The sequence below is a fragment of the Synchiropus splendidus genome, chromosome 17 (assembly GCF_027744825.2).
Source record: "Synchiropus splendidus isolate RoL2022-P1 chromosome 17, RoL_Sspl_1.0, whole genome shotgun sequence".
Taxonomy (NCBI): Eukaryota; Metazoa; Chordata; class Actinopteri; order Syngnathiformes; family Callionymidae; genus Synchiropus; species Synchiropus splendidus.
The window spans coordinates 8,420,611-8,448,507 of record NC_071350.1 but is presented as its reverse complement, the minus strand read 5'-3'; the positions used below and the strand labels follow the sequence as shown (position 1 = coordinate 8,448,507).

Sequence of the window (27,897 nt, the reverse complement as noted above, 5' to 3'; positions counted from 1 at the left end):
AATATTAATTAAATGACTTTTTTTTTTATCAGAATTGAAATTACAGTGAAGTACAAAAAAACAACAAAATATAGAACATCCACCCCATTGCTTCTCATGCAAACTTCAGACAATATTTTCATCAAAAAACAAAAGATTGTAGTCTTTATCTAGTCCTTCCACACAACATATAAAAAGATTCCAAATGTTTTCAAATGTATTTTTCTTCCCTGTTAGTGTATATATGTCATTCTTTCTGGCCACAACCTTCTTGCTGCGAGGCGAGGCTACCTACAGTAGCTTCAGTATGAATCAATAAAGTCGTGGTAAAACAAATGTGACCCTCTTTTAAGGAAAGAAAAGGCACAATAATTTACTGGAAAGTTCAATGAACCTCCATGTCACTGATCACAGGAAGATAACGAAAAAACAACGTTGTGCTTTTATGATTTCATTAAAGCAATATTTTTCATGGCCGGTGACACACTGTGTTGGGGGAAGGCAGTTTTCTATGGAAACCTCGTGTCTGGACTGGGATTTAGTGTTTGGTTCAGAGCTAATAGATCAAGGTGAGACATGTGGACTGAAATGGTATTTGGAATTCTGACTTCAGATCTGCGATTGATCCAGGCGAAGGTGGTTTTCATGCTACACAGTCGCCTGTGATGAATGTCTGCTAGTCCCGGCCCATCCCACTTTTATTTCCTGTTGAAGCCTGACACACCCAAGTCTTGAACTCCTGTCTGCTACACAGACACACACACACCCATGTAGCGGTGAAATATTGACAGCCATGGTCCGCTTCATTCTGATCACCGCCGTCGTCACGTACGTGTTCACCGACAGGCCGCACAGATAACATACACTTGCCCAACTGGGCGATCCGCCTGTGGGTGGGCGGAGTGTGTGTGTGCCTGCAGCCTGAATAATACAGTGTGAGGGGCGAAGTCCAGCCTGATAACGGTCGACGGCACAATACAATCTGAGGAGGATCTGAGGAGAGGTTGCCCTCTGATGAGTTGGGCTGTGGCCGGGATCGCCAACAGGCTTCCGCTTGATTCCACACCACGAGGCCATTCCGGCTGAAGAATGGGCTCGCGCTTATGCAGCAGCCCAGCAATGTGTCCGATCTTGCAGGACTAGTTTTCGACTTTTCTCGAAATCCTTCGCATTCCTTGGCGCAAGAAAACAAGCAACTGTGATGAAGTTGCGACGGCCATTGTTGCTCTGAAATACATGGATAGAAAGAAGGGAGAACATCTGTGCACATTTGATTCAAGCTAGAGCAGGGGTTCTTCACCTTTTTGATCTCGGTGCCACCTTTCCCAGACCAAATGGCCCGGGGCCCATTCAAGTCATAGAACCGAGTCATTACTCTTTATATTATTTATGATCAACAATGATATTTAATTTACTTACACGTAAACAAACCAAAATCTTGTGAAATGACATGAAACCATGTGATCATCGCAAAGATATTTATTTGTCATCGAAAAGTCCAACCAGGTGCAGGTCATATTCATCAAAGTTACTAAAGAAAAAAAAGAGAAAAAAATACACTTGATGCAAACTGTTGAGAAAATTGGAAAACAGAACAAAATTATGAATAATAAAATAAACATAATAAGACCATGTCTAATTATAGTAAAATATAATATATATTTAACATGTATATAAAATATAGTAAAATATTTTATTTAAACTCCAAAGAAGATAAAAGTAAAGTGTAAATGAAAGTATCGCCATAATATGTACTAATACATTTTCAAAACTGCTTCAACAGGTGCTTTCATGAAGAGTTTTTACTGTTGGGGGCGACATCACTTTCTTTATCACATTTTTCTGTTCAAGAACTTCTCCACAGATTTGCAGCTGTCAAGTCAATTCACTGACACACTATTGCCACCATATGTGGCTCATGTATTAAAACTGAGCGTCTCGCGGTGCTCGAGGCCCAAAGGTGTAAAACAAAAAAAACGTCTAGCGGCCCTCAAGGGGGCGCTCGCGGCCCAACCATGCACCCGGGGCCTATGGTTAAGAATCACTGGTCTAGAGGTTAAAGATGGAGGACAAAATGAAAACATGAGAAGAAGAGAGTCAACCTTTTAAACAAGGCAAAAAAGGATTCCAACTGCGCCCAATCACCAGAGAGCGGCGTCGGAATCAGGCGAGGCCAATTTTCAGAGGCTTCATTAGCGGAAACAGCTGGAAGTTGGTTAATGAGCACAAAAACAATCAACGCTCAGGGTCCGTGACGGGACCACTGCTCAGCCCAAGTGTCGCTGTCGGCCAATCACGGGCTGTTGCCGGGCAGACGCTGACTCCCCAGGCCTGACGTTCAGATCATTCGAAGTCAGGGCTCGACAGGAGCTCTGCTGTCTCGTGCTCCTCGGGACACTGTACCGTGACTAAGATGAGCTCTTTCAACCACACCGACCGTGTTTGTACTGCCTCTTATTGGTTCTTCATCTGTCACTGTGTGCATGTTTGCTAGTGTGTATACAACAAATGAGCCGTTCGACAGGCCGGGAACAAGTTAAATATTTTCTCTGGTTTATGGCCTTCTCTGATCTTTTCCCTCTATCGGCGTCTGTTATGGTCTAACTGAAGAGTTATTCAAGCAAAAGCTTCCTACCTCTGAATCGGAGTTCGATCGGACTACGTCATTGTCAGGTGAGGTCGTTGTAGCGCTTCAGAACTAGCCAAACTAGTTGAGGGCCACTCAACTCAAGGCGGAAAACTGACAGAAAGTTTCCAGTAAATTCCCATGGGAAGTTAACTCGGGAATTTTGTGAAATATTCCATGCTGCACTGTTTAGAAATCTTTATTAAGCCACGGCACACTTCCTTCATTGAAGAAATCCTAAGGCACGTAACCACCAAAGGAACCTCGGCTCCTTTGGTGGAACCTCAAGTCACTGTTGCGCTTAGTTGAAAGTTCTATAGAAAACCCCTTTTAATTTTAATTTAAATCCAATTTTGGCATGATATTTGCAGAAACAAATAGTGGAAAATGTATTTGTTTCAAAGTGATTTGTTTTCTTTAAATAACAGTTTCAATTTTATCACAATCGCTTTTTTTATTCTAGTTTGGAGACAAATCAGACAAATCTTTAACATTCTCTGCCTCATCTTGTTTCATAACAACAATCATTCTTTCTCTCTTCACATTTTGGAGCGCATTTATTTCTGCATTTAGTTTTTAGCAAACTTTTTAAATGATCTTCGCCAGTCCTTGGCATCGCGGGATCAACAAGGAACAGTCCATCATTTTGTCGTGAAGGTGTGTGTGTGATCAAGTTAGAGGCGCATCAGGTTTAAAACCCACTGGAATTTGCGTGTTTGACCGGCTTCTTTGCTTCGAGTGTGTGGGAAGAGGAGCATTGCAGCAAGTGATGGGCGAGTCAACGCGTCAGCATAGATCTAAAGTGGATAGAAAGAACATCAATCCCTCCATGTCTGTTCGTAGATTTTCAGTGTCTTCTGAATGCAGCACAGTGGTTGCTAAAACGCTGCCATATTGGAAACTTTCCATGGGAATAAGGGGAACTAACCTGGAATGTGTCCTTTCTAACAACAAATATAAACAGACTGGAGCCGAGAGAGCCCAGTTAGGCCCAGTGAATGATCCTATTTAAAACATTGTGAGCCGTTTCCAGAGTTTTGAAGATGGACCGATGAAGGAATTGCCTGGAATTGTTGTCCAGGACTGGATGATGCTTGGCATGATAACCTGCAGAGAGATGTCAACAGACAAAAATGTTTCTGGAGCTCCTGCTAGTTAAGAAAGAGGCTAGTCCCTTCTGCAGGGAGTATGAGAGGAATGTGGGTGATGACTGGGAGATGGGAAATGGGTGTCATAAATGTTGAATTACTCGTACTGAATTATGCATATTTTTTCTTAGCATTTCTGGATTCACTCGCAACTTCCTTGTTCAATAAATGTCAACCATTTTTGTCAGCATTGTGGGTCAGTGTGTGAGTTTGAATGTTCTCTCTGTGCCGTCAAAAAAATTATATATACAGTGGTACCTCGGTTCTCGACCACAATCCGTTCCAGACGGCCGTTCGTGAAGCGTTTTGTTCGAAATCTGAATCGATTTTTCCCATTACAATGAATGGAAAAAGAAATAATGCGTTCCAAGCCTTAAAATAGTCTTTTGTAGGAGTGAATGTAGAGTGTCTGCTGCAGGTGCGCTGTTCCTCTATGTGTGTGGCCGCTGCATGTGGGAGGGGTTGCCGAGTGAGTGACGTCTCTCCAGAAGTGAAGAGGTGCCTGGTGCGTGTCCAGCTCTGAATGTGCGCTTCTGTGCAGTTTGGCTGTGACAAAGTCATAAACCAAGTAACTTAGCTCTGTCCCAGACTCACCTCATCCCTGTCCCAGCTCCAGCCCACAACAGGACATCAAACCCTGGAGTGAGCGCTCCAGCCTCGGAGGTGTGGAGAGCGAGCACCTCCTCTGTGACACTCTACCACGGTCCAGTGCGGAGAGGTTTTACCTCAATATGAAGAAAAAACAGTCAGTAAATGTAGCTAACGGGACACGTCTGCATACAGAGGCTGCATTATACAGAATGCGCACGTGATGTTTTTTCCGGGCTTTTTTCGGGGGTGTTCGAGTTCTGGATTTTCGTTCAAAATCAGAAGCAAAACAATCTCGAAATTTTCGTTCGAACTCCAATTTGTTCGAAGTCCGGGACGTTCTAAAACCGAGGTACCACTGTGTGTATATATAAGTATATATACACACACACACACACAACTTAATTGATAACTTCACCTTAGCTGCGATACCCTCTATAGAGACGTGGATGTTTTTTAAACCACACTTCCTCTCAAAGTTCCACTGACTCCTACCTGCAACTTCGTATATTCTCACACTTCTACTCTTACCTACTCAACAGAGTGAAATGATGTGGTTTGATATGTCTGAGAGTCAGTGTGGACTCAAAAGCAGCTCTCGGGATGAATCAGCAGGAAAAAGTCCAAAGAATTTTGTAGTGATTTAATTCAATTCCATTACAATCTGAGACAAACCGACACTTCGATGTGCTGACATCATAAGCCGCTGTTTGGAAAGCATGTTACCATGGTGATGTCTGCAACAGGTCAACTTATCCCTGACATAGTTTTGGTGTTGCGCACTGAAGCAAAGGAAGTTTAAAAAAAAAAAAAAAAAAAAAAAAAAAAAAAAAAGCACATACTCCAGAAGATGTGCAAAGGATAGAAATAAATAGAAACCCCGGATGAAGGTCTCGTACTGTCATGTATATAGGAATACATACCATCTACAATATAAGTTAACCAGTTGAAGCGACCATATAAACACATCACCAGCATGCACAATGTTCGAATGATGGAGAACTTGGCCTCAGGTGTTTCATGGCCAATATGAAGACAAAAGTCGGCTTCAGGAACGAGTATCAAGAAAGCGTTGAGAGCAGCGTCACCGACAAAGTAAACTGACGGTTGTGTTGCTGAGTGGAAATCGTTGACTCGACCGCATTTCCCAGGAGCCAACGAAATAGTAACGACAATAGTGACCAATTGAATTGTGTGTTCGTTTATTTAATAAAGCACATGAGCACGTGAGAGGGACAAGCTGCACTAATCAATGAGTTTGTATTTCTAGTTACAAGTTATGTGACTGGACAAACACTAGACACAAAGCAAAGAAAGAAACAAGTCAGAACAAGGTTTAGCTCAAGTCCTTAACCGTGAGAATACGGAGCCCTCGGCCCGACTCTCGCATCAAGCAAGGCCCTGACTCCAATTTCGGACGAAACCTCCGCTTCATTCGTGTCCCCAGTCTGAGCAGTGGGAACAAAACACCGCCTGGTTGTCAGTGGTATTTTTGGCAAATGACATAGAGGCAAACAAGAATTGCATGTCATTCTTCTTGTTTTGTGCTTCACCTCCAACTAAACCCCGTTTCCCCCTTACTACTTTTTAACTAGTGGAAAAACAAAAACAAAACAAAAGAACAGCAGCTGTGTTAGTACCATCGACCAAACTGGCCGCCGGTGTTCCATCACACCCCTTACCCTCCCCCTGAAACACTTTACTTGAATGTCTAAGAACTTTATTCATCTATAATTATTATTTTTGTCATCATTTGTGAGCGCGCACGTTGTGTTTTGGCAGAATGAGGAGGCGGACTCTTTAGTTGTTGCCCTCCCCGCCCTCGTCGTCCTGCTGGTCGCTCGTCCACAGCGTCAAGTTGTCTCGTAGCAGCTGCATGATGAGAGTGGAGTCTTTGTAGGAGTCCTCGTTGAGGGTGTCCAGCTCAGCGATGGCATCGTCGAAGGCGGTCTTGGCCAGCGAGCACGCTTTATCCGGAGCATTCTGGATCTCATAGTGGAAGACCGAGAAGTTGAGAGCCAAGCCCAGGCGGATGGGGTGGGTGGGCTTCATGGCTTCACAGCTGATCTTGTGAGCCTCGCAGTAGGAGTCCTCAGAATCCTTCACCACTTGCGCCCGCTTATCTCCAGTGGCCACCTCAGCCAGGTAGCGATAGTAGTCGCCTTTCATCTTCAGGTAGAACACCTGGCTCTCCTTTTCCCCGCACTCGCCGCCCTTCGGGATCAGGAACTTATCGAGTAGCGTGAGCACGTCCTTGCATACTTCCTCCAGCTCCTTCTCAATCTTTTCCCGGTAATCGCTCACCATCTTGATATTCTTCTCGTTGCCCTCGGCTGAAGTCTTCTGCTCGATGCTCGAGATGACTCGCCAAGAGGAACGCCTGGCCCCGACGACATTCTTATAGGCCACAGAGAGCAGGTTCCTTTCCTCGCTAGCTAGAGTGTGATTTAACTCCGTCACCTGAGGAGGACAGAGGAACGTGTATTAGCATGTGTGGAACCGTCCGATCACACCAACCACAATACGCACTCAGTCACTGTTGTTTTTAGGCCACAAATGAAGTCAGGTGAAGACGGTGCGAGTGCAAGAACCTGAAGGCTAGACAATAAACTAATAAATATCCTGGCAACACCAGGAAACCTTATCACTTTATGGCACAACGGACACTGAAGATAAATACTGAGCTGCCAGTAGGGGCGATAGATGATCAGATAAACTTATCCAACTATGGTCACAAGAAAAGCTCCAGCTCTGACTGGGGTGGTTAGCCAACACGACTTCAGATATCAGCGTTGTCCCACCAGATTTCAGAAAAAAAATCCCAAAGATAACCCTGATAATATAATGTATGACATGTCTGCTGGCTTGTCAAAGTGCAAGTTTTTTTAGAAGCACTCTTGACTAAGATATAAAGAAAACGGAATAACCTTCATAGACACAGCCACATTCAGTTCAAGCTTCAAGACAGCACAAATAAAATAAAAATCGCATGAATCATAGCTAAAAGGGTTGCGGCAATAATTTGTGCAAGAGTAAAGGATCCTTGTTGCGATTTCAAAAACAACCCTTCAAAAGCATGTATTTGGGTTAACAAGCTGGCAGGAGATGGTCTCTCTCCATCTGTACGTGCTCTGAGACGGTTGCCCCCACCAAGTTTCCCTTTGAGGGTGAATGACAGCAACTGTCAAATTTAAAATGAAGAACAGCTTAAACACTTCCCTCCATGTTGAGAGCGCGAGACAGAGACAAAGAGAGGTAGAGTAATCTCAGGTTACAATCTCTTGTTTCCATGGCGACAGTGAAATCTGCTTTGTTTGGAAGCCATCCACTCGCCGCTGTCGAATTTGGCCACCAGCTTCTGCCTGCAAAGATGTCGACATGGCTGCTGGTATGGAAGATGCAGTGTGGGTGGATGAGAGCATGGAAGCCATTTCATATCCTGCACCTACCAACCCACAACACTCGAGCGCACAGTGGGCCGACTGCACCACAGCCGTGCTGGATTCACTATATTTATTATTCATATATTTTGGGCACTTCTCCAGAATAAATGTCCGGATAGAAGAGCAGCTTTCTTCCAATTTGGGACTTATTGAAGAACTGCCACGGCAAAGAAGGGTTGGCTTCCGTTTGACGCTCAAACACACTCAAGTATGTGCTGTTCCTGACGGTTCCAAAAAAAATGACAACTCCTTGAGCTGACTGATAAACCATCAGCCTCAAATGAAGCAACGTCGTAGATAGTCATAAAGGAGATTGTCGCCATGCAATATTGTTTACTAAGGAGTGTTTTATTGGCCTCGTAAATGAAAATGACCTTTGTACTGGGAGAGACAGAAACCACTTCATTACATCCGTTACATGATGAGCACTCGAGAGAAAAACCCGTCTCGGACTCCGTTAGCCGTGGCTGATGCTTTATCTTAAAGCTAGCTCAAGTACCAGCTCATGCAGTCACATAAACTAATACCTGACTCACAGTTCCAATGGCGCATGACAGCCCTGGTTTAGGACATTAAGGCCTTAACAACTACCATGTAAAAACAGCTCTACCTTTGTGGGGGACAGTTGGGCGTAAGCTGTGACTGAAGCTGTGGTGCTGGGTGACAATAGAGCTCTGTCTACACACAAACCTATCCATCATCCAGCCTGCTCACATGACTCATCCTCCATAAGACAGTCAGTCATCTAAACAACAGGACGTTTGTACAAAGGCCAGGAAGAGCAATCGATAACTTCCTCTTTGACATCTTGGCATGGCCATTAATATCTGACAGAGGAGTAGAGAGCGTGTGTGAAGTCTTGTCTGCTTTACATTTGCTTTTGTTGCCGTGTATTCACATAATGAAGGCTTGCCACAAACCCACAGTTTTTGTTCCACCCTCATTTGCTCGTGCGCTTGAGTCCCACCAAAACTGATGTGACAGCCCCCCCCCGCCAACCCTCATTCATGCCGTACTGCACAATGGCACAGTGGACAACCTGACGTCACTGCTGGTTTGAATGGGGCTCGTTGGTTGCAGGACAAAGGGAATGATGCTAAGAAAAAGGGGAATGACGGGGAGTGGATGGGGGTTGAAGTAGCCCTTTGTTGCCACACACCACTGTAGTTTCTCTTTTATTACAGCTGATTTAGATACACATATGCACATAATAGGAAAGCCACATGAAAGGGAGGAATTCTCAGTGAATCAAGGAACTGTCGTGTAAAAAGTGACTTATCAAGACTAAAAAAATGACTTTTCTTATAATGCTTAAAAGCTTTATTAACTTTAAGTCGGGTGTGTCGAATTTTTTGATAGAGTTCTTGCAAGATTCTGTGGAACACAATGGATATTTTTATAAAAAGCTAAAAGTTACTGACATGACAAGTGACACTGAGAGAAGAGGCATTTTTACTGCTGCACAGGATGAGCTGAGAGCTGCAAAATATACACTGAACACTTTCCTTTTTCATATTCTATCCTAAATGCAAGCATAATCTATTTTGTTTATTACTTAAAACGAAATCACTCGCAGTGAAGTCCTATACGCTGCTGCAGATTTCATGTACTCCCACACTTACAGCCACCCACTCCTGAGCTTTGGCCCTCACAGCAAACATGCCTCACCTGCCGTCATAAGTGCCTCCCTTTTGCACTGCTGAATGTGAATGTCAGTGCTCCTTGATAACCCTGCCACTCTGTCGAGCAGGACAAGGACATTTTAAGTGAAGACACCATGTGCAAGTCTGACTGTATCTGTCACAAACACGTCACCGCCTTATTGACTTGAGTCCATTTTCCCCTAATTTGTAATTTGTAAGGAAACAATAAAAGACAAGGCCACATAAACTAAATATTGATGTACATTTAAGCAGTAGGACTGAAAACCTGAAAGTCTTGAAGTAAAACCAGATGAGAGGCCGCACTGGTAAATTAAAGGATGCCATAGTTGAGGCTGTGAAATGAAGCATAAGCGTATGTGTGGTTCGCATGTGTAGGCAGCTAATGGGGGCGTTTCATCTCAGTTCCTTTGCGTTTTTCCACAGAGAAAAACGAATCTAGGGAAAACCTGTGATGTCAAGAAATATAATTGGCAGTACTCAATATTGCAAGAAAGTAGGACAGGACATGTTGGATATGTTCTGCAGTGGACTGCCAAAATGGTACAGAAAAAAGAACCACTTAAAAAAACTTTACTTTACTTGACCTTTTTTGTATGGTTTACCATGCAAAACATATATCTGAGAGGTCGCAGGACATTTAGGGCTTTGAGGAACAGGATGTTCATGACTTGATGATTATCTTTCATGGAATTCATGCCATAAATACGGGGAGAAAAAAAACAGTGGAGGAGTGTCAAACTGAATCCCAAAAGGGCCATGTTTGTGCAGGTTTTTGATCAAACCAAATAAGTGGCTACAGACAGACAATCATGCGCAGTAAACACGAAAAACTGCACTCCCACACCCCTTTTGGACTTCAGCTTTACACTTGTGCTACAGTGTCTTTGAAGAAAATAAAAATAAAAAAAAGAATAGCTATGAGCAGACATGTGAAGGTAAGCAGCCATATGATGGGGTCGAAGAAACTAGGTGAACCAGGGGTGCATGACGACGGCACGGTGCATGACGGCCCAAAGCCTGTGGGGAGAAAAGGCCAGCACGTGTGGAACGACTGCAGCGCCAATAGCTGCACAGCAGTCAATGTGCCCGTGCTGACCCCAGTTGCCGAAAGCTCAGAGAAGAGACATATGATGTAAAATAAGAGTATGATTCAGCAGCCCAGACCACCTTGAGACAGTCCTAATGCTCAAGTCTACGCCTTCTTCAAAGAACTGTGGCCAGCAAAGGCACCATGGCCTCGAAATCTAATGCTCAAAATGAGATCACTGGGTGTAAATGTTTCCATTACTTTTTCCATCCCCTGAGGACATGACAACAGTTTCCCTTTAGACAGACACTGACCACTGCGACCCCCCCAGTCCTCACCCAAAAGAACCACCTTTATCAGAAGGGGCTGACAACCACTAACTATTTTGTAAAGGTATGTATTGTTAGAGCACAGATAGCGTGACCCACAAACTAGGAAGGCAAGGAGTCCACCAACATTTCCAAGTGACATCTTAGCAAGCAAATAAGTAGCAAGAGAGAAGGATTAAATGCAAGAAAATAAAATCCAGGTACGCGACTATTACCACTGAAAGCATTTCGTGTCATCAGGTAATTTTTGGAGACAATTACAGACCAAAATGTAACGTAAGTTTGTGTACAACACATTGGGGGGAAACTTATTTTCACTACACCGTGATCGGCTGATTTCTGCACCTACAGGCTTCCTGGGGGACTGTGTAATTCAGGTGGGTCTGTTAAACTACCAGCAGGCTGCTACTATGCCAGCAGTGGCCAGGGATTCCCCTGAAGTGCTGGGCGAGGCAGCAGACACAGACTCTACCTAATGCAGTTGCACTAGCTCTCTCCTCTCAGTGACTCTGCATAAACGGAAGAGGGTGGAGCCTAGTTTCCCTGTGGCACTTGAACACACCTTTCTTGCTGACTGACACGAGATGGGCGTATGCAGGGCATATGCACAAACTCTTTTGACGACAACACGTGGCACAATAATCTCATTATTTACATATATATGAGGCAATAGTTGAAAATAGCAGGCAAATACGGAAATGAAGAAGCAATGATGGGTGTACAAGTGGCCGTAGATTGACCCCCTTTGGTGCAGATGAGTCCACTCTGGTGAGACGCTGCTTATGAAATGGTGCACTGAGGTTGGGCCTGTGCTGCATCCTGCCAGATGCTGCGGCACATCTGCCCAAGTCATGGGGGCAGGGGACAATGAAATGCGACTATTGCGTGCAAGGTGTTATACTGCAATATCTATGGAAGCTTCTGGATACCTGTCCCGCACCAACACCCACGCACGAGTTATTATTTCACCTTGCTTCCTGAGCGCAAATAGATCCGCCGCTCGTCGACATTTCTCGTCAGACATGTGCCTTTCTCCCTATGTGAAAGAGCACGTCGGTTTCGCAGAAACGATGACGATTAAAGCCTGGATTCCAGTCTCAGGCTTGAATCTTGATCTTATCTCGAAGGAGAGACGTTATCAGGGATGGCGATCATTTCCGTGTGCGCCTCTCTCAACCAGGCAGCCAGCGTTGACAAAGAGGCTTGGAGGAAGGCACCGCCCCACACTCGACCAGCTACAGCGGCTGGCTCCGCCGCAGCAGCCCGCCGGGGCTACTGTACAGGACACGTTCGGCTTCAGCCCGTCCTCGCGGTCACTACGGATATAACGACTGAAACACGAAGGCAGTCGGCCTGTGTGCGCCGCTACATATTATGTCAACTAAATGTTGTAAAAACCCAGGGGGTTTATAAGCACGCGCGGATGATTTAGTCGCCTGTTCAACGCACCGATTTCTGATGTGTGGCGTTTCCAAGGTGGAAAAGCATCGATACGTTAGGGTCTGCACATTTTAGACAAAGCTAATAGGCTGCTCGTAGGTAAATTCGACAGCAAATACGACTGATATTCGGAAGCCAATTGTGTATTTAGATTAACACTTCAACCCAACGTAGTGAAAGGTTCCGTGCTACTCACCGACTTCATGGCAGCGGCCATATCGTCGTATCTCTCCGCCTGCTCGGCCAGCCGGGCTCTCTGCACCAGTACTTCGCGGTCGACCATGTTAGCTGTCGAGCGGGTGTCGGTTCTTCGACGATAACCGGGGATGAGTGTGCAAAGCGGGCGGTTAAATGAAGAGTGGAGGAACAGGGAAGTGCTGCAGCTGCTGCTCGCTGTCTCTGCGCCTTCTAACGGGACACCCCTCCCCCTCCTGGCACTTTCTCTCGACTGTCACCGCCCAGCAGGGCGTGTCCCGGCACAGTGATGTAACGTCCACGGCTTGCGCGGAAGAAGGGCGTCACAGTGTGGCTGCGGTTAGCACTGTAGGGCTCAGCAGCAAAACCTACCCTTGTTCAAATATGTTGAATAGGATGAATTCATTCACCCACAACACTTCACCACTTCCCTTAATGTAGTAGTAGAGGTCTGTCCAAGGTGCTTGTCACCTGGCACAAGTTTATTTATTGTTACACTGACTTGTTAATTCGCCATCTGACTGGCCACTTGTCAATAAGTATTAGTATTATAACACTATTAATAATAATAATGCCCACTAGAGGGAGTACTTGTTCTGTCATGTAGTGCAGTAATAAAAAGAATTTTCTTTGGCGGCATTGGTTTAGATCGAGTCTAAGAAAGTCTTTTTATTTGTTTGATTTGATTTATTTTTTGTTTGTTTTAAACATTGTTAGAGTTGCACCAATTTTATTTTTGGAGCAATACGTTTTATGATGGTGATAATTCAAATATTGCAAGGTTCAATAAGTACATTTTGCACGCCACCAGCAGTGCTGCATCATTGACATTCGGTATTTTGAGAATAGTCATGCTCATAACCACTCTGTGCTGTGATGGCTGTATTGACAAAACATTTATTCATAGAATGTTTTTTACAAAACAATTCACGTTCTAAATATCCCAAAAGATGTACTTACATGAACAGTTTAAGGCAAATAGAATACTAGAAATATTTCTTTATTTAAAAAAGGTGTGTACATAAAAAAATGAATTATAAAGTGCTTAAAAGGATGGATATTCATAGTATGCATTCATATATATATATATATATATATATATATATATATATATATATATATATATATATATATATATATATATATATATATTCATAATTAATATATCAGCCACATGAAAGCTGTTATTTACACAATGTACACAAGTCCGAGGTTGTTGTGTCCACTTCTGTCTGTTGAAATCACAAAAGTGAGCAGGTGACACCAGCATCTTCTGCATGGTCACAGTTGTGCACGTTCCAGGGTATATGAGAACAATCGAGCAGTGACACCTCTGAGCCATCACACTTGAGATTGTCCAGCAGGATGGTTCCCGTGCCGGGTCCAAAGAAAGCCTCTCCCCGTGCTGCCATGGCCACACCGCAGCCTGCCTGGCGACACACCACCTTGGCGTCGCTGATGTCCCATGCATCGTCACAGATGGTTCCCCATCCTGAATTTAAGTACATCTCCAGCCGCCCTTCGCACCGGTGCTGGCCTCCCACCAGTCTAATCTTTCCTGCAGAGACAGGGCAGGTTGTGAGAACAGGCTTTTAAAAATAGCACAAATATAATATCAACCTTCTGCAGGTAGTGTGGTCAAAGTTGTTGTGGGGGCTGGTGGTGTCACCGCAAAATCTCGTCCAACTGGGAAAATCGGTGTGAATACTTTTGAAAGAAAAATGGACATTAGTTACTGATGGCAAATTCAGTGAGCGGTTAGGTGATTTTGTCTTACGTTCACAGATCACTCCAGCATCCTCATGGTGGCCACAGTTGTGCTCACCCCAGCCCAGGTTAGAACACTCAGACAGCCTCCACTCGCTCCCACTACATGCCACATTGTCCATCAGTATCGGCCCGCCTCCGTAGCCGAAGTAGGCCTGACTCTTGGCTGCGACAGCGCGACCACAGCCAAGCTCCCGACAAACCACCATGGCGTTGTCACTGTCCCAGTCATCATCACACACTGTCCCCCAAACATGTCTGTACGACACTTCCACACGGCCCTCGCAGCTGTTGTTTCCGTTCACCAGTCGAATGGTCGGTTTTGCTGCGAAAGGAAAAAAGTTAGCTTTCCAAATATTTGTAATGCAGTTAGGGGGCAGCAGTCTATCAGAGTTCAGATATTTACCTGTAGTCTGGGTTCTAGTAGTTGGAGCAGTTGTACTCTCAGTGGCTGTGACCCCAGCAGTGACTGAAATTGAATAAATGATACATTTGAACTGAATCTATTTTGGTATCACCTTAGGTCCTGCCTCCCTAATTTAAGCCTTGAAAGCCTTATTATTACACAGCAGTTCATTTATTTTTTGCGATGCTCGTTGTGATACTGTACCTGCACTGTTCTGTGTTGTCCACAACGACCTTTGCGATTTCATAGACGTGCTTGCCGGGGTCACGGATGTCACTTCAGGGCCTAGCATGTAAAAATTCCAAAGTTATAATCAGGGAAAGAAACATTGAAGAGAAACAAGTTGCAGCATACCAGCGCACGTGACTCCTGCGTCCTCGTGATGACCACAGTTGTGGCGCTTCCATCCAAGATTATGGCATCTGATGAGCTGCGGCTCGTGGCCAAAACAGTTGACGTTGTCCATAAAGATTTTGCCGGTGCCAAATCCGAAGTAAGAGTTGCTGTGAGCGCGGATAGCGCGGCCACAGCCCAACTGCTGGCAGACGACTGCAGCATCACGCAGGTCCCAGGCATCATCACACACGGTCCCCCAGACGCCCTGGTAGAAGACCTCCACTCTGCCTTCGCAGGAGTGCCTCCCATTCACCAGGCGCAGGGAGCCATCAGCTGCATGAGGAATTTAGGTAAACATTTCTGTTTAAAGTTCAAGGAAAATTTTACATAGATCTGTCAATGCACATAATATTTCACTGTTTAGTTCCCTGGGGATATTATTGAATCTATGCGTCACATGATTTATTATGTACGCCATTGTCGTAGCTGTGTTGGCAAAACACTTTAACATGTGTCATGCGCCGACTGAAAGGAAACGAACCCTGCACAGTTTCGCTAGATTCCCGGGAGACTTTGACAAAGCTGTATGATGTGTCATGTTCTGTTCTGTGGTGGTGTCTTGTGATCCACCGGAGATTCAAGAGTGGTCTCACCAACACAAAAGTGAGCATGAAGACAAAACACCCAACCAGAGAGCCTGGTTCTCTGTGGGATCCATTTTCCCCCAGAGATGCCTGAAAGGTGCATTCCTCTGGGCTCAACTAGCTATCAGGTCTACAAACAGAAATCTAACAGCCTCTCTTTTAAAAATAGCATTTACTGAATGGAGTGTTTGTTTCTCAATGAACATAGTGATCAAAGAATGCTAAACTTACTAGACAATTGAACAAATGTGAGAGCAAATGTGAGCATTATCAATTATTACACTGTTACTGTTCATCATATATATATGTGTATATATATATATATATATATATATGTACACACACACACACACATATATTATACTTTCTGAAAAAGTAAAACTGTAAACCATTGACCCCGCCATTGAGACATCCCTGAACGCACGATCCGCACACATCTGAGATACGTAGATCAAAACATGCAATAATCCTGTGTTGCAGATGCTTTTATAGTAGCCTAATGTGAAGTAAACCAACTATAACTATGGCCACCCCAAAACAAGCGGACGCCCTAGAATAGGGGAACTATAAAACATTACAGAACTATAGAACACCACCAACATAATATCACTTATTTAGCCTGTTAAAGTACATATTGTGGGGGGGCACTCGGGAGGTGTGGCCTTTCACCCAGAGGCATGATGGGTAGGGACCTGACCGAGGGTATATATAGAGGCTGTGTAGGGAAATGTGTTAGAAGATTGTGGCAAGAGGAAGAATAAACATCAAGTACCTAACCTGAGACTCCTGACCTTTTTGTCTTGCCACAGTATATCCATTAAAGGCCTATAAATAAATGAATGCAGTGTCTGACGCTACATGTTGACACATGAACTGACTTCTTAGAGAACCAACATGCTAAATTCGTATGAAGAAGGAAAAGAAGTCATATGGTCATATCTTCCCTGCTTCTGAAACCAGATTGGAAGATGACTTACGTAAACCTGAAATCCATGGAGGTGGTGTGGTGAGGGTCACCGCAGTCTTCCCTCCTAGTGCAGATGGTTCTAGCCAAGTAGAAAAGAAACAGTGAAAAAATGAGGAGCTCGTGTAAAGCTGATATATATGAACAGTTAGAAAAATTAGATTTCCTCAAGATATTATCACACATAATTTACTTTAAACACACATATATGTTGTGTTACCTTTGCAGATGAGAGCCACGTCCTCATAGTGGTAGCAGTTGTGGGTCTTCCAGCCTTGATTCCTGCATTGACTTAATTCTTCCTCAGTTCCTATGCAGTCCACGTTGTCCAGCAGGATGGCCCCGGAGCCCTGGCCGAACCGGGAGCTGCTGCTCATTTTACCGCCGATACCACACTGCAGCTGTCGACACACCACGTTGGCATCCAGCATGTCCCAGTCATCGTCACACACCGTCCCCCATTCTCCTTCGAACAAGACCTCCACACGACCTTCACATCTATTGCGTCCATTTACTAGTCGCACTGTGAGGAAACAAGAAGAGTATTCTTTTAAAAACGTATGACACGTAATACAATAAACTATATGTATATGCTGTTTTCATATCACATGAATTTAGTTCAATTCTTTGGGGCCTTTAGATGTAAGAGGTGTGATGTTTAGCAAATACATGCAATAACTTACCTGGGTACTGAGCACTTTGTTGGAACTGTTCTTCGTTGGCTGAAATATAAGGGGTGACAGTTAAAGTAGGTCACTGAAACTTTATGTCTTCTATATTTCTGTTTTTCTGGAACACAAGGCGCAACCTGACACAATGCTTAGGCACCGAGGTGGTTGAAGAAAAATAACCTAACCTAAATCATAGAAGACTGGATCATTTTAATCAGCTCATGAGAAGCGTATCGCTTGGCTATGCGTTAAGATGCAACAGAAAGACAATAGGGGAGGAGATTCCGCTCATACACAGCATCCTGATGCCCGAAGACAAATATTGGGTTTCGCCATTTCACAATAGCTTTAGATGGAGTTTTTTTTTACGAGGCGTCACACCCAATATAGGTCAACTCACAGAGTTCACCCGCTTATTTGTTGCAGTACATGTAAGACACTACTACTTTAAGTATTTAATTTCATTGATTGTTAGCGCATCTCTCGTTGGTGTCAAATGATATTTTGACACAGTTCTTAGGTTGTTTCACTGAGAAAGTGAAGAGGAATACTCACGGGTAGTCGATCGCTTGCTTATTTTAATGTCACCTGAAATTGAAAAAGAATAGTGAGACACACAGGTAGTGCCTTTTAATATCTAAACAATGACGTTTCTCTTTAGAGCTAAATCCCACATGAACAAATGAGACTATGCAAAGGGAGTAGCATTGAAGGTGTAGTCAGATCTCAAACTCTGACGTAGGAAAAGCTCTCATATGTCGCACCACTGTTTTCCACATCAACCCTGTTTCTTTTAATATGCTTTGGCAGGAGATGTTTGGAGTTTGCATCAAACCTTTGAATTGTGATCATGTTGAAATATTGCTACTACAATGATATCACTACTACAATACCAAACATCAATGCAAGAGGATAGCGACATTATCATTATCAATACTAACTAAAACTTATTTGATTTCAAAACATCAATTAAAAAGGTTCTTATCCTTGTATTTGGCTTCCACGACTAATATTATCACTATTCAACTTCCTGACACTAACAGAGAGGGCTTTTCAATGTGTGCTGAAGCTATTGGATTGCAGTTGTCTCTCCTGTGTATAATTATATATTCAGAAATTTCATAAAAAAACATTTTTTTTAAATAATGGTATTTGTGCCCACATATATGCCCTTACGTTTCCTCGCTTTTTCCACATTCATTTTGTAATTATGGCACTTTTGAGCTTCCATACAGCAGCTAGATCAATAGAATGCAACACAGTTTCAATTCAACTGCACATAACTCATACACTGCTGAAGGACCAAAAGTAAGATTTTTTTTCTCATGATTTTTTTCTTTATTGAAGGATGACATTTCTTGTTACCCTGCCGTTTACTGAACGGCTTTGATGGACTAGACGTTGATATAAATGTATATTTCACTCACCAAGTCTCAGCAGCACACTGACGGTCACCAACGCAACAGATCCCAAAAAGAGGACCAGTAGCCAGACGGCCGCGCTCCAGCACCTGCACTCACTCCCCACCACACGCTGACCTCTCATGGCTGCTTGACTGTCCACTCGTCTGTAACACAGAAGCGTGCAATCTCAGCGCCAACATGAGTCGTGGAAGCCGCCGCTCTGTCCCGGTTCTGGTCAGACTAATTACAGTACTGTATTGGATTGTTTTCCAAGTTGTCGCCTGGAGCAGATTTGGTGTTTGTTGGCATTGATGCTTGTCTGAGTCTGGCCGTGGCAAGCATTGAAGTGAGACCAATTTGGCATGTAGAATTTTAAAATCATCCCCAGACTGGTCAACGGTCAACTGGACAGGGTGTCTGTGGTTGAGGGGAATCCCCTCGCAGGAATATGGGGATTCTGTGACACTCAGTCAACAAACGTAGATAACGGCCAGACACCTAATACTCAACATTCTTACAGGTCTTCTTTACATTGGTGGTTTGGTTGTAAATTGCTTGCAAGTTACAGAATATATTGAAGTTAAAAAAGCAATTGCAGTTATTTTGAGGTTAAGTTCTTTGTTTATATATTTATTTATCATCATAACAAAAACAAAAAATAAACACATGAATGAGGAGGCTATAACAGGCTTAACATGAAGACAAATCATGCTGATAAAATCTTGGCAGTCGATCATTTATCCTATGAAAAAAGTTTGTAAGATTGTGCTCATTGTATGCCAACTCAGAAAGGTTCTCAAGACTCACTCAGACCGTACCCAACTCTCTCAGTGGGGGTACTATGAGCCTGGATAGCAGGAAATGCTCCCATACCTCTCACATTGAGCAACACCTCCGTCCACCCAACACCAGTTTTCAAACTGCCACCCCATAAATGTCGGTAGAGTCAGACGGCTCAGTCACCCTCCCTGAATTTGTTTCAGGGTCCTGAGAGCATGTCATAACTAAGAGAACTGAGTGGAGCCGGTGTCACCTTAGAAGTAGACAGGATCTCGGGTGGAGATCAAGCCCTTAGACCGAGAAACAAGATTCCCACGGGTGACTTTGTGACAGACAAATAAAGAGTATTTAAATAAAAGGGATTAATATACTTGAAATAAAGGTACAATGTTGTTTCATATTTATTTATTTATTTATTTGAGAATACAATGATGTTTAATAAATGAATCATTGTGATGTTAAGAAGTGATGATAAATTGTGAGTGATAAAAATGTGTGTCGAGTGAGAGTGTGTGGTTCGACCAACGCTGTTTATCTTTGGGTTTTACACAAAAAATTTCCCTCTGACCTTATTCTGGAATGCGTATTATGGGATGATGAGAGGAGAATTTGATATTGGCCCCTCGAGATAGTGGACATTCCGGGCTCAGGGGCACAAAAAGACATTTCTGCTTTCCACGGTCCCCATCGTCAGGCATAAATGCTGCTTCCTGTAATCTGTCACTAGAACCTTCCACAACGCTTAGGCAGCCGATGACACCGCGCGGGCGCCGCTGCTTTCTCGGAGGGCAGGATCCAGAAAGAGAGTGGATGCTGCAGACTTCAGCGTTGGCATACTATATATGATCAGATTATTCGCATTTGTTGGCTAATGAACAACTTCATTTCCCACCATGTGGGGACACCAGGTGGCCAACTTTCCACTCACGGTGCACCAAACACAGGTGTGAAACTCGTGGACCACGCAGCAGTCATTCACAGCAGGCCTCTCATTCACAGACAGAAAGAACAAACTACTCCAAACTCTAGGACAAATGGCTCAGTTATGGAGGATGAAAATGAATCTAGTCCCTGATGTTATGTTTTTCAATACTCCATTCATGGAAGGATGAAGTGCAGATCCGCTGGGGAATAATGTTGCCTTTTGTGTCGGCTCCGCTTCCCCTCCCTTCTCACTTCCCCGCGCTGAGAAATAGCTGAAAGATCTCAGCTTCACAAAAATACCCACTACTGTCTGAGGCAAACCCAGGAATAACACTGTCGTTTCTACCTACAGCATACTTTTGCTGTCAAAATAAGGACATTTAATTGAATCACTGTACAGCACTATTCCAACTCATCTTTTTATTATATCTAAAAATGATGTTCAAATGTGATGTTAATATTACAAAACTGAAATTTTAACCTATTCATCTGTTGGATACAGTGGAGGAAAAAACGTTTTCGCACACGCCATTCATCCATCCAATGGCTACACTACTAAATATTAAATTGGTGATGTTATGGTTTATTTATGTGATTTTTTTAAATCAGTTTTGAGCTCATTCTGTTATTTGTTGACATTGAATGTTGAGAAAAGACAAATTGACAGTGTGAAGAATTCAGTTTTGCCATTTTCTTTTGTAATCAATAAACAAAAAGTAATGTATTTGTTTGTTTCTGTACAATGCAGCCACACCTTTTCAAACACAAAAATGATTCTTCCTTGATATTTAAGTCAGATTTTAGGGGGTGAAAAACCTTTTTCTGCCACTTATTTAACAAAGAACAAAATACAAGCACATTTTTGATACAAGTAATTGAGTTCTAAAAAATGCCTCCAAGTGATGATTTATATCAAGATTATTTATGAATTAATTCAAGTTACTTACCGTTTGTGAAGCTTATTAATAGGAAGAAAGAATTTCCTCAACAAGAAATCAACAAAAAAGTATCCACAGAGAAAAAAGGCCAAACACTTATTCCGCTGGTGAGTTCTTGGGAAGAGACAGAAATCTACTATCCAGACGTTCTAAGTCATTCATCTCCTGCTGGACTGTTAGTGCTCGTCTTTCGTGACAGGGATTACGTAAAATAATAGACACCACAGCATTGTATGCTAATGTTCCAACGCCCTTCACCTGTCTGTGCTTTAAAAGAAGCAGGAGGGGCAAAGAGAAGATGCAAGGCAGTGAAAGCTTACCCCCCTATTGGAACTCCCACTTCTCTAGTTTCAGGAGACTAATGCTGCTTATTTCTGCTTACACTCTCAGGGGGAGCACGGAATCGTGTGTGGGCGCGTGTTGTGTAAATGAGGGGACATTTTCAGTGATTTGAAAGTGATTTTTAAATTAAAATGGCTGCGATGTTTTCACACATAGAGAGAGATCAAACACTTGCAGAAGAAGTGTTAGGGTTTCAGTTTCTCGTCTGCTTTCCAGGAAAAGCTCCTGGGCTCTCCAAATTGTCCTCCAAATCTTAATCCTTCCTGATGCACGTGCCGGCCTTTGTCCACTTGTCAAGTATCAATTCAATCCTTCTTCTTGTGGTGTCGCTTGAATCAGTGATGGAGGTGCCCCACAGGGCTGCGGTGACATGATGCTTTTCTTCGCCAACATCCAACACTGGTTTTAGAAATCACAATGTGATGCTCAGTGATACAATTTAGAGTAATGGAAATAGCCTCTTCATAACAAGTCCTACAACAAATAGAGTGGAAATAGGAAGGAAGTGAAGGGAGTAGCTGGTTGTGATGCTAACTTTTACCTTTGACAGTGTTTATAAAGCATATATGGATGTGTGTTGTGAACAATGATTCACAAATAAAGAACACAGTAGCATTTGTCACTAAAAATGTATCCATTATATGTGTTACTAAAGGTGTGAAATGACACTCAAGTACAAGCTTGTAGGACTAATTTGCAAAGGTCCCTGTTTGTGTGAACTGAACAGCAGGCGCAGGCTGGAGATTTGGGAGGCTGAACCACAGATTGCGGGGGATCTATAAACATTGTGCGTCCGATTAAAAACAGATACAAACTATATCTCTAAATCAGACCATTTCAGTTACAGAGACTTAAATGTTAAAATGTAAATGTAGGACCAGAGACATCTGAAAACAGTCATGAAAAAGAATGTGGTACCAAAACATGCTAAATAATGACATATTTTCTTACTATAAAGTTTTGATTCCATATTCATTGAATCAGATTTTCTTATTGGAGCACACAATTGTCTTTTTGAGATTAAAAAAAAATGTGTGTGCATTATCATCATGACACCTTTGTGATCATTTTTGTGATACATCTTAAAGTTATTAAAATCATATAAAGTTATATTCTAAAGTTATTTATTCCAATAATCCAATTTGGCTTTTTAAAAAATATATATGTTGTTTAAATGAAATAATTGAATAAAACAGAATAAGCTGTGCATCCTGTATTGGCACATTCATAGATTGTCTAATGTAAATTTATATACTGATGCCTTTTTCTCTCATGGCCTCAAATGAGGCGATATACGGTTCTCAATGGATTCTAGAATGGATCGAGGATCCTCCTTCATAGATGTTATGTCAGAGTTGTAACTTAATGTTTGACCTTTTGTTCACACTTTCTAAAGGTTTTTAAATTTGAACATTAGGTTAAGACATCCTGAGTCTTTTGTCACATGTCTATTAAGTAGGCCATCTTGACAGATTTGTGTCAAGGGGGGAAAACAACAGAATACAATGTCCCAGTTCTACATTTATGTAATATTTACTGTGATTCATTTAATTAATTTATGCAATTCATATTCACATTTCATAGGCCATACTTAAATGCTTTACCGTTGTTGCTTACAGAGATCCTGAAAATAGGTCATAAGAGATCAAGATTGTGTTCTCATTCTCATATGACCATGGGAATTTATATCAGCCGCAGCAACAGGATGATATATGATCAGCCTGCAGTCATTTGGCTAATGTGAAACAAAACACCTGCAAAACTATTTCATGTTAAACACTATAGCTCTGTTTCTAAGCTCATGTGTATGCAGGAAGACAAAAAAACAACAACAAAAGAACAAAAAATCAAATCGAGTCTTTGATGCCATTTGAACCAAGATGGCTTCTCAGCTCCTTGAAGAAACCAGGGGAGATGGATTTCTTCTTCTGGAACCTACATAGACATTTAAAAAAAAAAATCTCATTTATTGTATGGCTTTGCTGCTGAGAGAGCTCATCTTCCCACGCCTTCTCTGTATGTGTAGATGGCGCTCCAGCATGCTACTGCCACCTGCTGTCCGATTGTGCTCATTGCGAATGATATTGCTTCATCTATTTTTAACACAAATTAATACAAAATTATATTTAAAAAATGTTATTTTACACGTGATTGTTTTCCACAATGCAAAAAAAAAAATTAATTGAAATATTCTCTTGATTTCGCCTCATATTATGTGTCATTGTCTACATTATTTTTCTTCGTAGTTTGTCAAGATTCTAACTACTATATATATACATCCAGATTACATTTGGATAATACATGGTTTACATTTACATTATCGTTTTTAAGAATGTCAATGGTTGTACAACACTTTGGCCACTAGAGGACAACAACTCACATTGTCACATCTCCCTGCGCGTTGCCTTCAGAGATCGCTGGCTATAATGAGAATGCCAGTACTAAACTCAGTTTATTACTTTCTATGTCATGAATAATAATACTAACCTAATAGTTTGAATATGACTTGCATTATACACAATTTCTTTCTATTTGCATTGCCATTCTATAAGCAACCGGCTTGTGGATCTTGTTGACAGTAATATGGTTAATGGTCTTTGAACGCCGCACGGTTCCCTGGCAGGCCCACAGTGACGCGCTCCACTGTGTCCGCATGCGTTTGTGACTGGGAGATAAACAAACCCCCTGCGTGGCTATAATAAGAACCAGTACTAATCATGTAATTATTGTCAGCGTATTCGGACATAGGACCTCAGATCAGACCGTCTATGTTGAGTCATACATTTCACCTTTCTGATACACGAAGGACTACTGGACCGCTGGAGGTGAGTTAAGTTGAAGTTGCTGGGATGAAACGGACCGCTGAGCTAACCACCGTTAGCTTAGCTCTCGCAACTAATGGCTGAATGTACAGTATGTGACAAGAGCGCGCTGCTGAGCCCGTTATAGCCGGACTGTCCAGACAGAATTTAACCTCCGCATGCTATTGAATTTGCTTGTGAACGAAGCTCCGAACCCTTTGTAATTTGAACCGTCGACCACCCCCCCGCACATATGTCGCTAACCTGGGCAACCAAGTGGTTAAATTTGGTTAATGTTACAACCGACAGCACTGTGGCTCCTCCACTTGTTGCATACATGTGATGCGGACTGCTGCTGAACTACTGTTGTCATGTATACATTTAAATCGCCTTTACTGCACGGAACTGTTTGTAAACAATCTGAATTATTTTTTTCAGAAATGTGTTCATGATAAATGAAAAGTCTATGGCATCATATGACTATTAACTACAGTACAGAATGTATTGAAAAAGAACCCATTTGTATCTAGCAAAACAAATGATATGAATCAGACAACACCTTTTCAATCAGTTTGAACTCTTGCAACATCTCTTGACAATCTTGTTTTTATTAATGGGGAAGCCATGTAATGCAAGAACTGGTTATGAATAGCCTATCCATCTTTACATCAATATCTATCCTGTTTTACATTGCCTGCCCTGTAAACACTACTTTTGCTCTGGTATACTTTCACTAATAAACACACAGTAGAGTAAAAATATCATATATTAACAAAAATTTAAATGTGTATACTGTATTTATATTATATTACTGTCCTTTTTTCCTCCTCATCCTCAACCTTTTTTTCCTTTCAGTGGCCTGGTGTGACTTTTGCATGATGCATGCCTGATAAGTGGTCACCATCCATCTGCTGTTTCTCTAGAGCCCTGTACACTTGAAGTGTCAGCCTTTCTTGCATGTTGTGTCGTGGGCAGTACCTTCAGCGATAACCCTGTGAAATTGTTGTCCAAAAACATGCACCAGGCGCAGGAGGTGTGTCAGCGAAAGCATGAACGGCAGCCTGCCGAGTTGAAAGAGGAAAGGAACCATTCAGAGCAGCTACTCTGTCTGGAGCTGAGGCAACTGCGTGAAGAGGCGGAGCAGAATCAACAGAAGACTGTCTCAGCGGTGATAGCCAGACATGGATGTCAGAAACAGAGTTGCCTTTACAGACTTTTGCGCTCGCTTGAGAAAGAGTTGAACTACAAACTCAGTGACTCTGTGTCAACTGAGAAGCAGCGCTTCTGCTCTTGTAGTAGAGAAACATTGGACGCTCTGGAGGACTTGCTGCTCACTTTGTCTGAGAAGATAAATGTTGCAGAGGGGGTCAATAAACTGCGCCCTAAGCAAGAATTAGAGCTTGAAAAGGCCATCATCCAATGCCACTTGCTGAAAGTCCACAGAAGACTGGAGCAGGAAAGCCATAGAGCAAGACTCCCCAGTGACTTTGTGGGAAGCGCCTCAGCTCAGACTTGCGAGACGAAACTCACCTACTCAAAAGCGACGATACAAAGAACCAAGAGGGTCCACATCTTGTCGAGGAATAAACGTGAGTGTGATGTGAGAGAGCAACCTATAAGAAAAGACTCCATGCTGACCTCTGCACCCCTGCCGCAGTGGACACCTGTCAGAGTGGATCTCTGAAAATCTGTCACCCTCATAACACTCCCCATGCTGGCTTGGAGTCCTGTGGTCCTCATGAGCCATCGCCATCCAAATGCACTGACAGAAATATGGAGGTGAGTGCACACTGCGTGTGAATGTTCCCAGCTTATTGAAGTGTTTCACTAGATTTCTGAGGAAAGAATCTCACCATTCTCTCCTCATGTTAGACTTTGTCTAAACCTTTCAGGGACGACTGTTCAGTATCAATAGGACAAAAATCCATTTGTAACAATAGCATCATAGCATTTATTGAAAGCATCAGCTTCTACAAGCAAAGAACATCATTGTTTTTGTTTGGATTAATCCATATGCCATTGCTTTCAGAGAGGTATTGAGGTAAACAATGTCCAGTTTCTCAGCTTCACTTTGTAATTTAGATAGGTTACACTTCAGAACCATGGTGGCAAACTAATGGGCTTCATCATGAGTGACTCTGCTAATTTGCTACCATTATCACAAATTACCCTGTCAGACAATCAATTGCTTTCTGTAGTGTTCAAGCGCGGTAAAACACTATAATGAGTCTGGCTGGACACAGTAGCTCCTGTCTCTGCCTCCTGCAGCCTCGCCGTGCTGGACTGTGAACTGCCTCTCGAACAATCAATAGGGAGCCCACATCATTCCCGCGTCATCTCCATGGAAACCAGCTCTAGTCGCAGTGATGATTGGGCCCCATCTGAAAGCCTGGCTTTTTTGTGATAGGACGATGGAAGCAGTTCTCCCTGCCCCCTCCTCTCAGCGACACTCACCGTCTTACACACACATTTTAGCCTCCGTTCTCCTTTTTTACCTTTATGGCGTTGTAACGGAGACGGGATTACGCAGCCAGCCATGTCTCGTTGCATCTGGATGTCCTCAAAAGAGGACAAAATACTGCGCATGTACCAGCCTTTTTAAAGACTAGAGATGGGAGAAAAGACCTGTTAGTGACTGCTCCTTTTCCTATTTATTTTTGCTTTTTCATTGTGGGCTGACAGTGTTTTGATGGCGGACAGGAGAGCGGTTGGTGGTGAAGTTGCTTCAAACACCCTGTCTGTGATGACAGGATGGTGAGATGTAGAGACCCAGCAAGCGTCGATGGTAAATAGAACATCTATTTTGGAGTTATTACCGACAACTGTCTGCGTCAAAATGGGATTATTATAACTGCATGTGCATAAATCTTGTATCCGGTTGTTGACGATAGTCCTGATCTTGGAAATTGCACAGACGGTTTCCAAAGAGCTTCTATCTAAAGCAGTCCTGCACTTCTAAGGTTTTCTGTGGAAGACTTCAGTTTGGATTGTAACTAACCGTGGCGATCACACAGTTCGGCGTGGTCACTGTCTCAGCGTGGCCATAACAACATCAGGACACCTGCCCTTCTTTCTAGCACAGAAACTGCATCTGTTTTGGGCCCCTCAAATGATGATTTCATTCTCGTCTGATTGTGACAGGAAGATATGTTTGACCTATGCACTCGGCCTGAGCAGCCACAGCCTGCATTAGGGGATGCAGAGATGGCGAGCACGGAGGACTCGGAGCTGTTTAAACAAACTCTGCAGGAGTCAAAGGAGCAGACCGATGACTCCCCCAGACTCCTAGGCATGGCCCAGTCCAACACAGTCAACAACAACAACATAACCTCCACGTCAGTGTTAGGGAAGAGGCACCATTCAGTTTACGCAAAGCTCAATGGTTTTGACACTGGAGGCATCCAAAAGGTAAGACTGCGAGGAGTTGGAAACTGTGTCGTAACTATGATCCTGTATTCCAACAGCAACTGTGGATTAAAGCA

General features: G+C 43.0%; 3 protein-coding genes across 23 annotated transcripts in view; 1 reads left to right on the top strand and 2 right to left on the bottom strand.

The window, feature by feature from the left end:
- Positions 1 to 5,526: 5,526 nt before the first annotated feature.
- On the bottom strand, positions 5,527 to 12,672 carry ywhag1 (3-monooxygenase/tryptophan 5-monooxygenase activation protein, gamma polypeptide 1). The gene is made up of 2 exons (XM_053847704.1): positions 12,441 to 12,672; positions 5,527 to 6,801 (listed from the first exon to the last, which is right to left on the bottom strand). The coding sequence occupies exons 1-2, from the start codon at positions 12,525 to 12,527 to the stop codon at positions 6,142 to 6,144; spliced, it is 747 nt and encodes a 248-aa protein (XP_053703679.1). The 5' UTR covers positions 12,528 to 12,672; the 3' UTR covers positions 5,527 to 6,141.
- Positions 12,673 to 13,650: 978 nt separating this feature from the next.
- On the bottom strand, positions 13,651 to 18,784 carry LOC128748764 (scavenger receptor cysteine-rich domain-containing group B protein). The gene is made up of 11 exons (XM_053847738.1): positions 18,655 to 18,784; positions 17,783 to 17,815; positions 17,240 to 17,278; positions 16,777 to 17,079; positions 16,570 to 16,638; positions 14,967 to 15,281; positions 14,817 to 14,897; positions 14,613 to 14,675; positions 14,217 to 14,531; positions 14,060 to 14,146; positions 13,651 to 13,997 (listed from the first exon to the last, which is right to left on the bottom strand). Exons 1-11 carry the CDS (start codon positions 18,770 to 18,772, stop codon positions 13,681 to 13,683), a joined length of 1,740 nt encoding a protein of 579 aa, XP_053703713.1. The 5' UTR covers positions 18,773 to 18,784; the 3' UTR covers positions 13,651 to 13,680.
- Positions 18,785 to 24,274: 5,490 nt separating this feature from the next.
- The window catches only part of LOC128748218 (RIMS-binding protein 2), a 38,706-nt gene continuing 35,083 nt past the window's right edge, over positions 24,275 to 27,897 (top strand). For 16 of the 21 annotated variants that reach the window (XM_053846755.1, XM_053846748.1, XM_053846743.1 and 13 more), the window contains exons 1-4: positions 24,275 to 24,439; positions 25,440 to 26,004; positions 26,073 to 26,194; positions 27,557 to 27,823. In XM_053846755.1, the coding sequence (XP_053702730.1) occupies positions 24,383 to 24,439; positions 25,440 to 26,004; positions 26,073 to 26,194; positions 27,557 to 27,823 (1,011 nt within the window). In that variant the 5' untranslated portion in view covers positions 24,275 to 24,382. Of the gene's footprint in view, positions 24,440 to 25,270; positions 26,005 to 26,072; positions 26,195 to 26,627; positions 27,201 to 27,556; positions 27,824 to 27,897 lie in introns of those variants that run through there. The other 5 variants (XM_053846762.1, XM_053846757.1, XM_053846763.1 and 2 more) reach the window with 3 other exon arrangements.

Excerpts from the sequence above, each read along its gene's own strand:
- LOC128748764 (XM_053847738.1), bottom strand. The coding sequence starts at position 18,772 with ATGAGAGGTCAGCGTGTGGTGGGGAGTGAGTGCAGGTGCTGGAGCGCG. Across the intron at positions 17,279-17,782 it reads AAGCAAGCGATCGACTACCC|CCAACGAAGAACAGTTCCAA; the intron begins GTGAGTATTCCT and ends CTTATATTTCAG. Across the intron at positions 16,639-16,776 it reads CGTGGCTCTCATCTGCAAAG|AACCATCTGCACTAGGAGGG; the intron begins GTAACACAACAT and ends CTACTTGGCTAG.
- ywhag1 (XM_053847704.1), bottom strand. The coding sequence starts at position 12,527 with ATGGTCGACCGCGAAGTACTGGTGCAGAGAGCCCGGCTGGCCGAGCAG. Across the intron at positions 6,802-12,440 it reads TGGCCGCTGCCATGAAGTCG|GTGACGGAGTTAAATCACAC; the intron begins GTGAGTAGCACG and ends TGTCCTCCTCAG.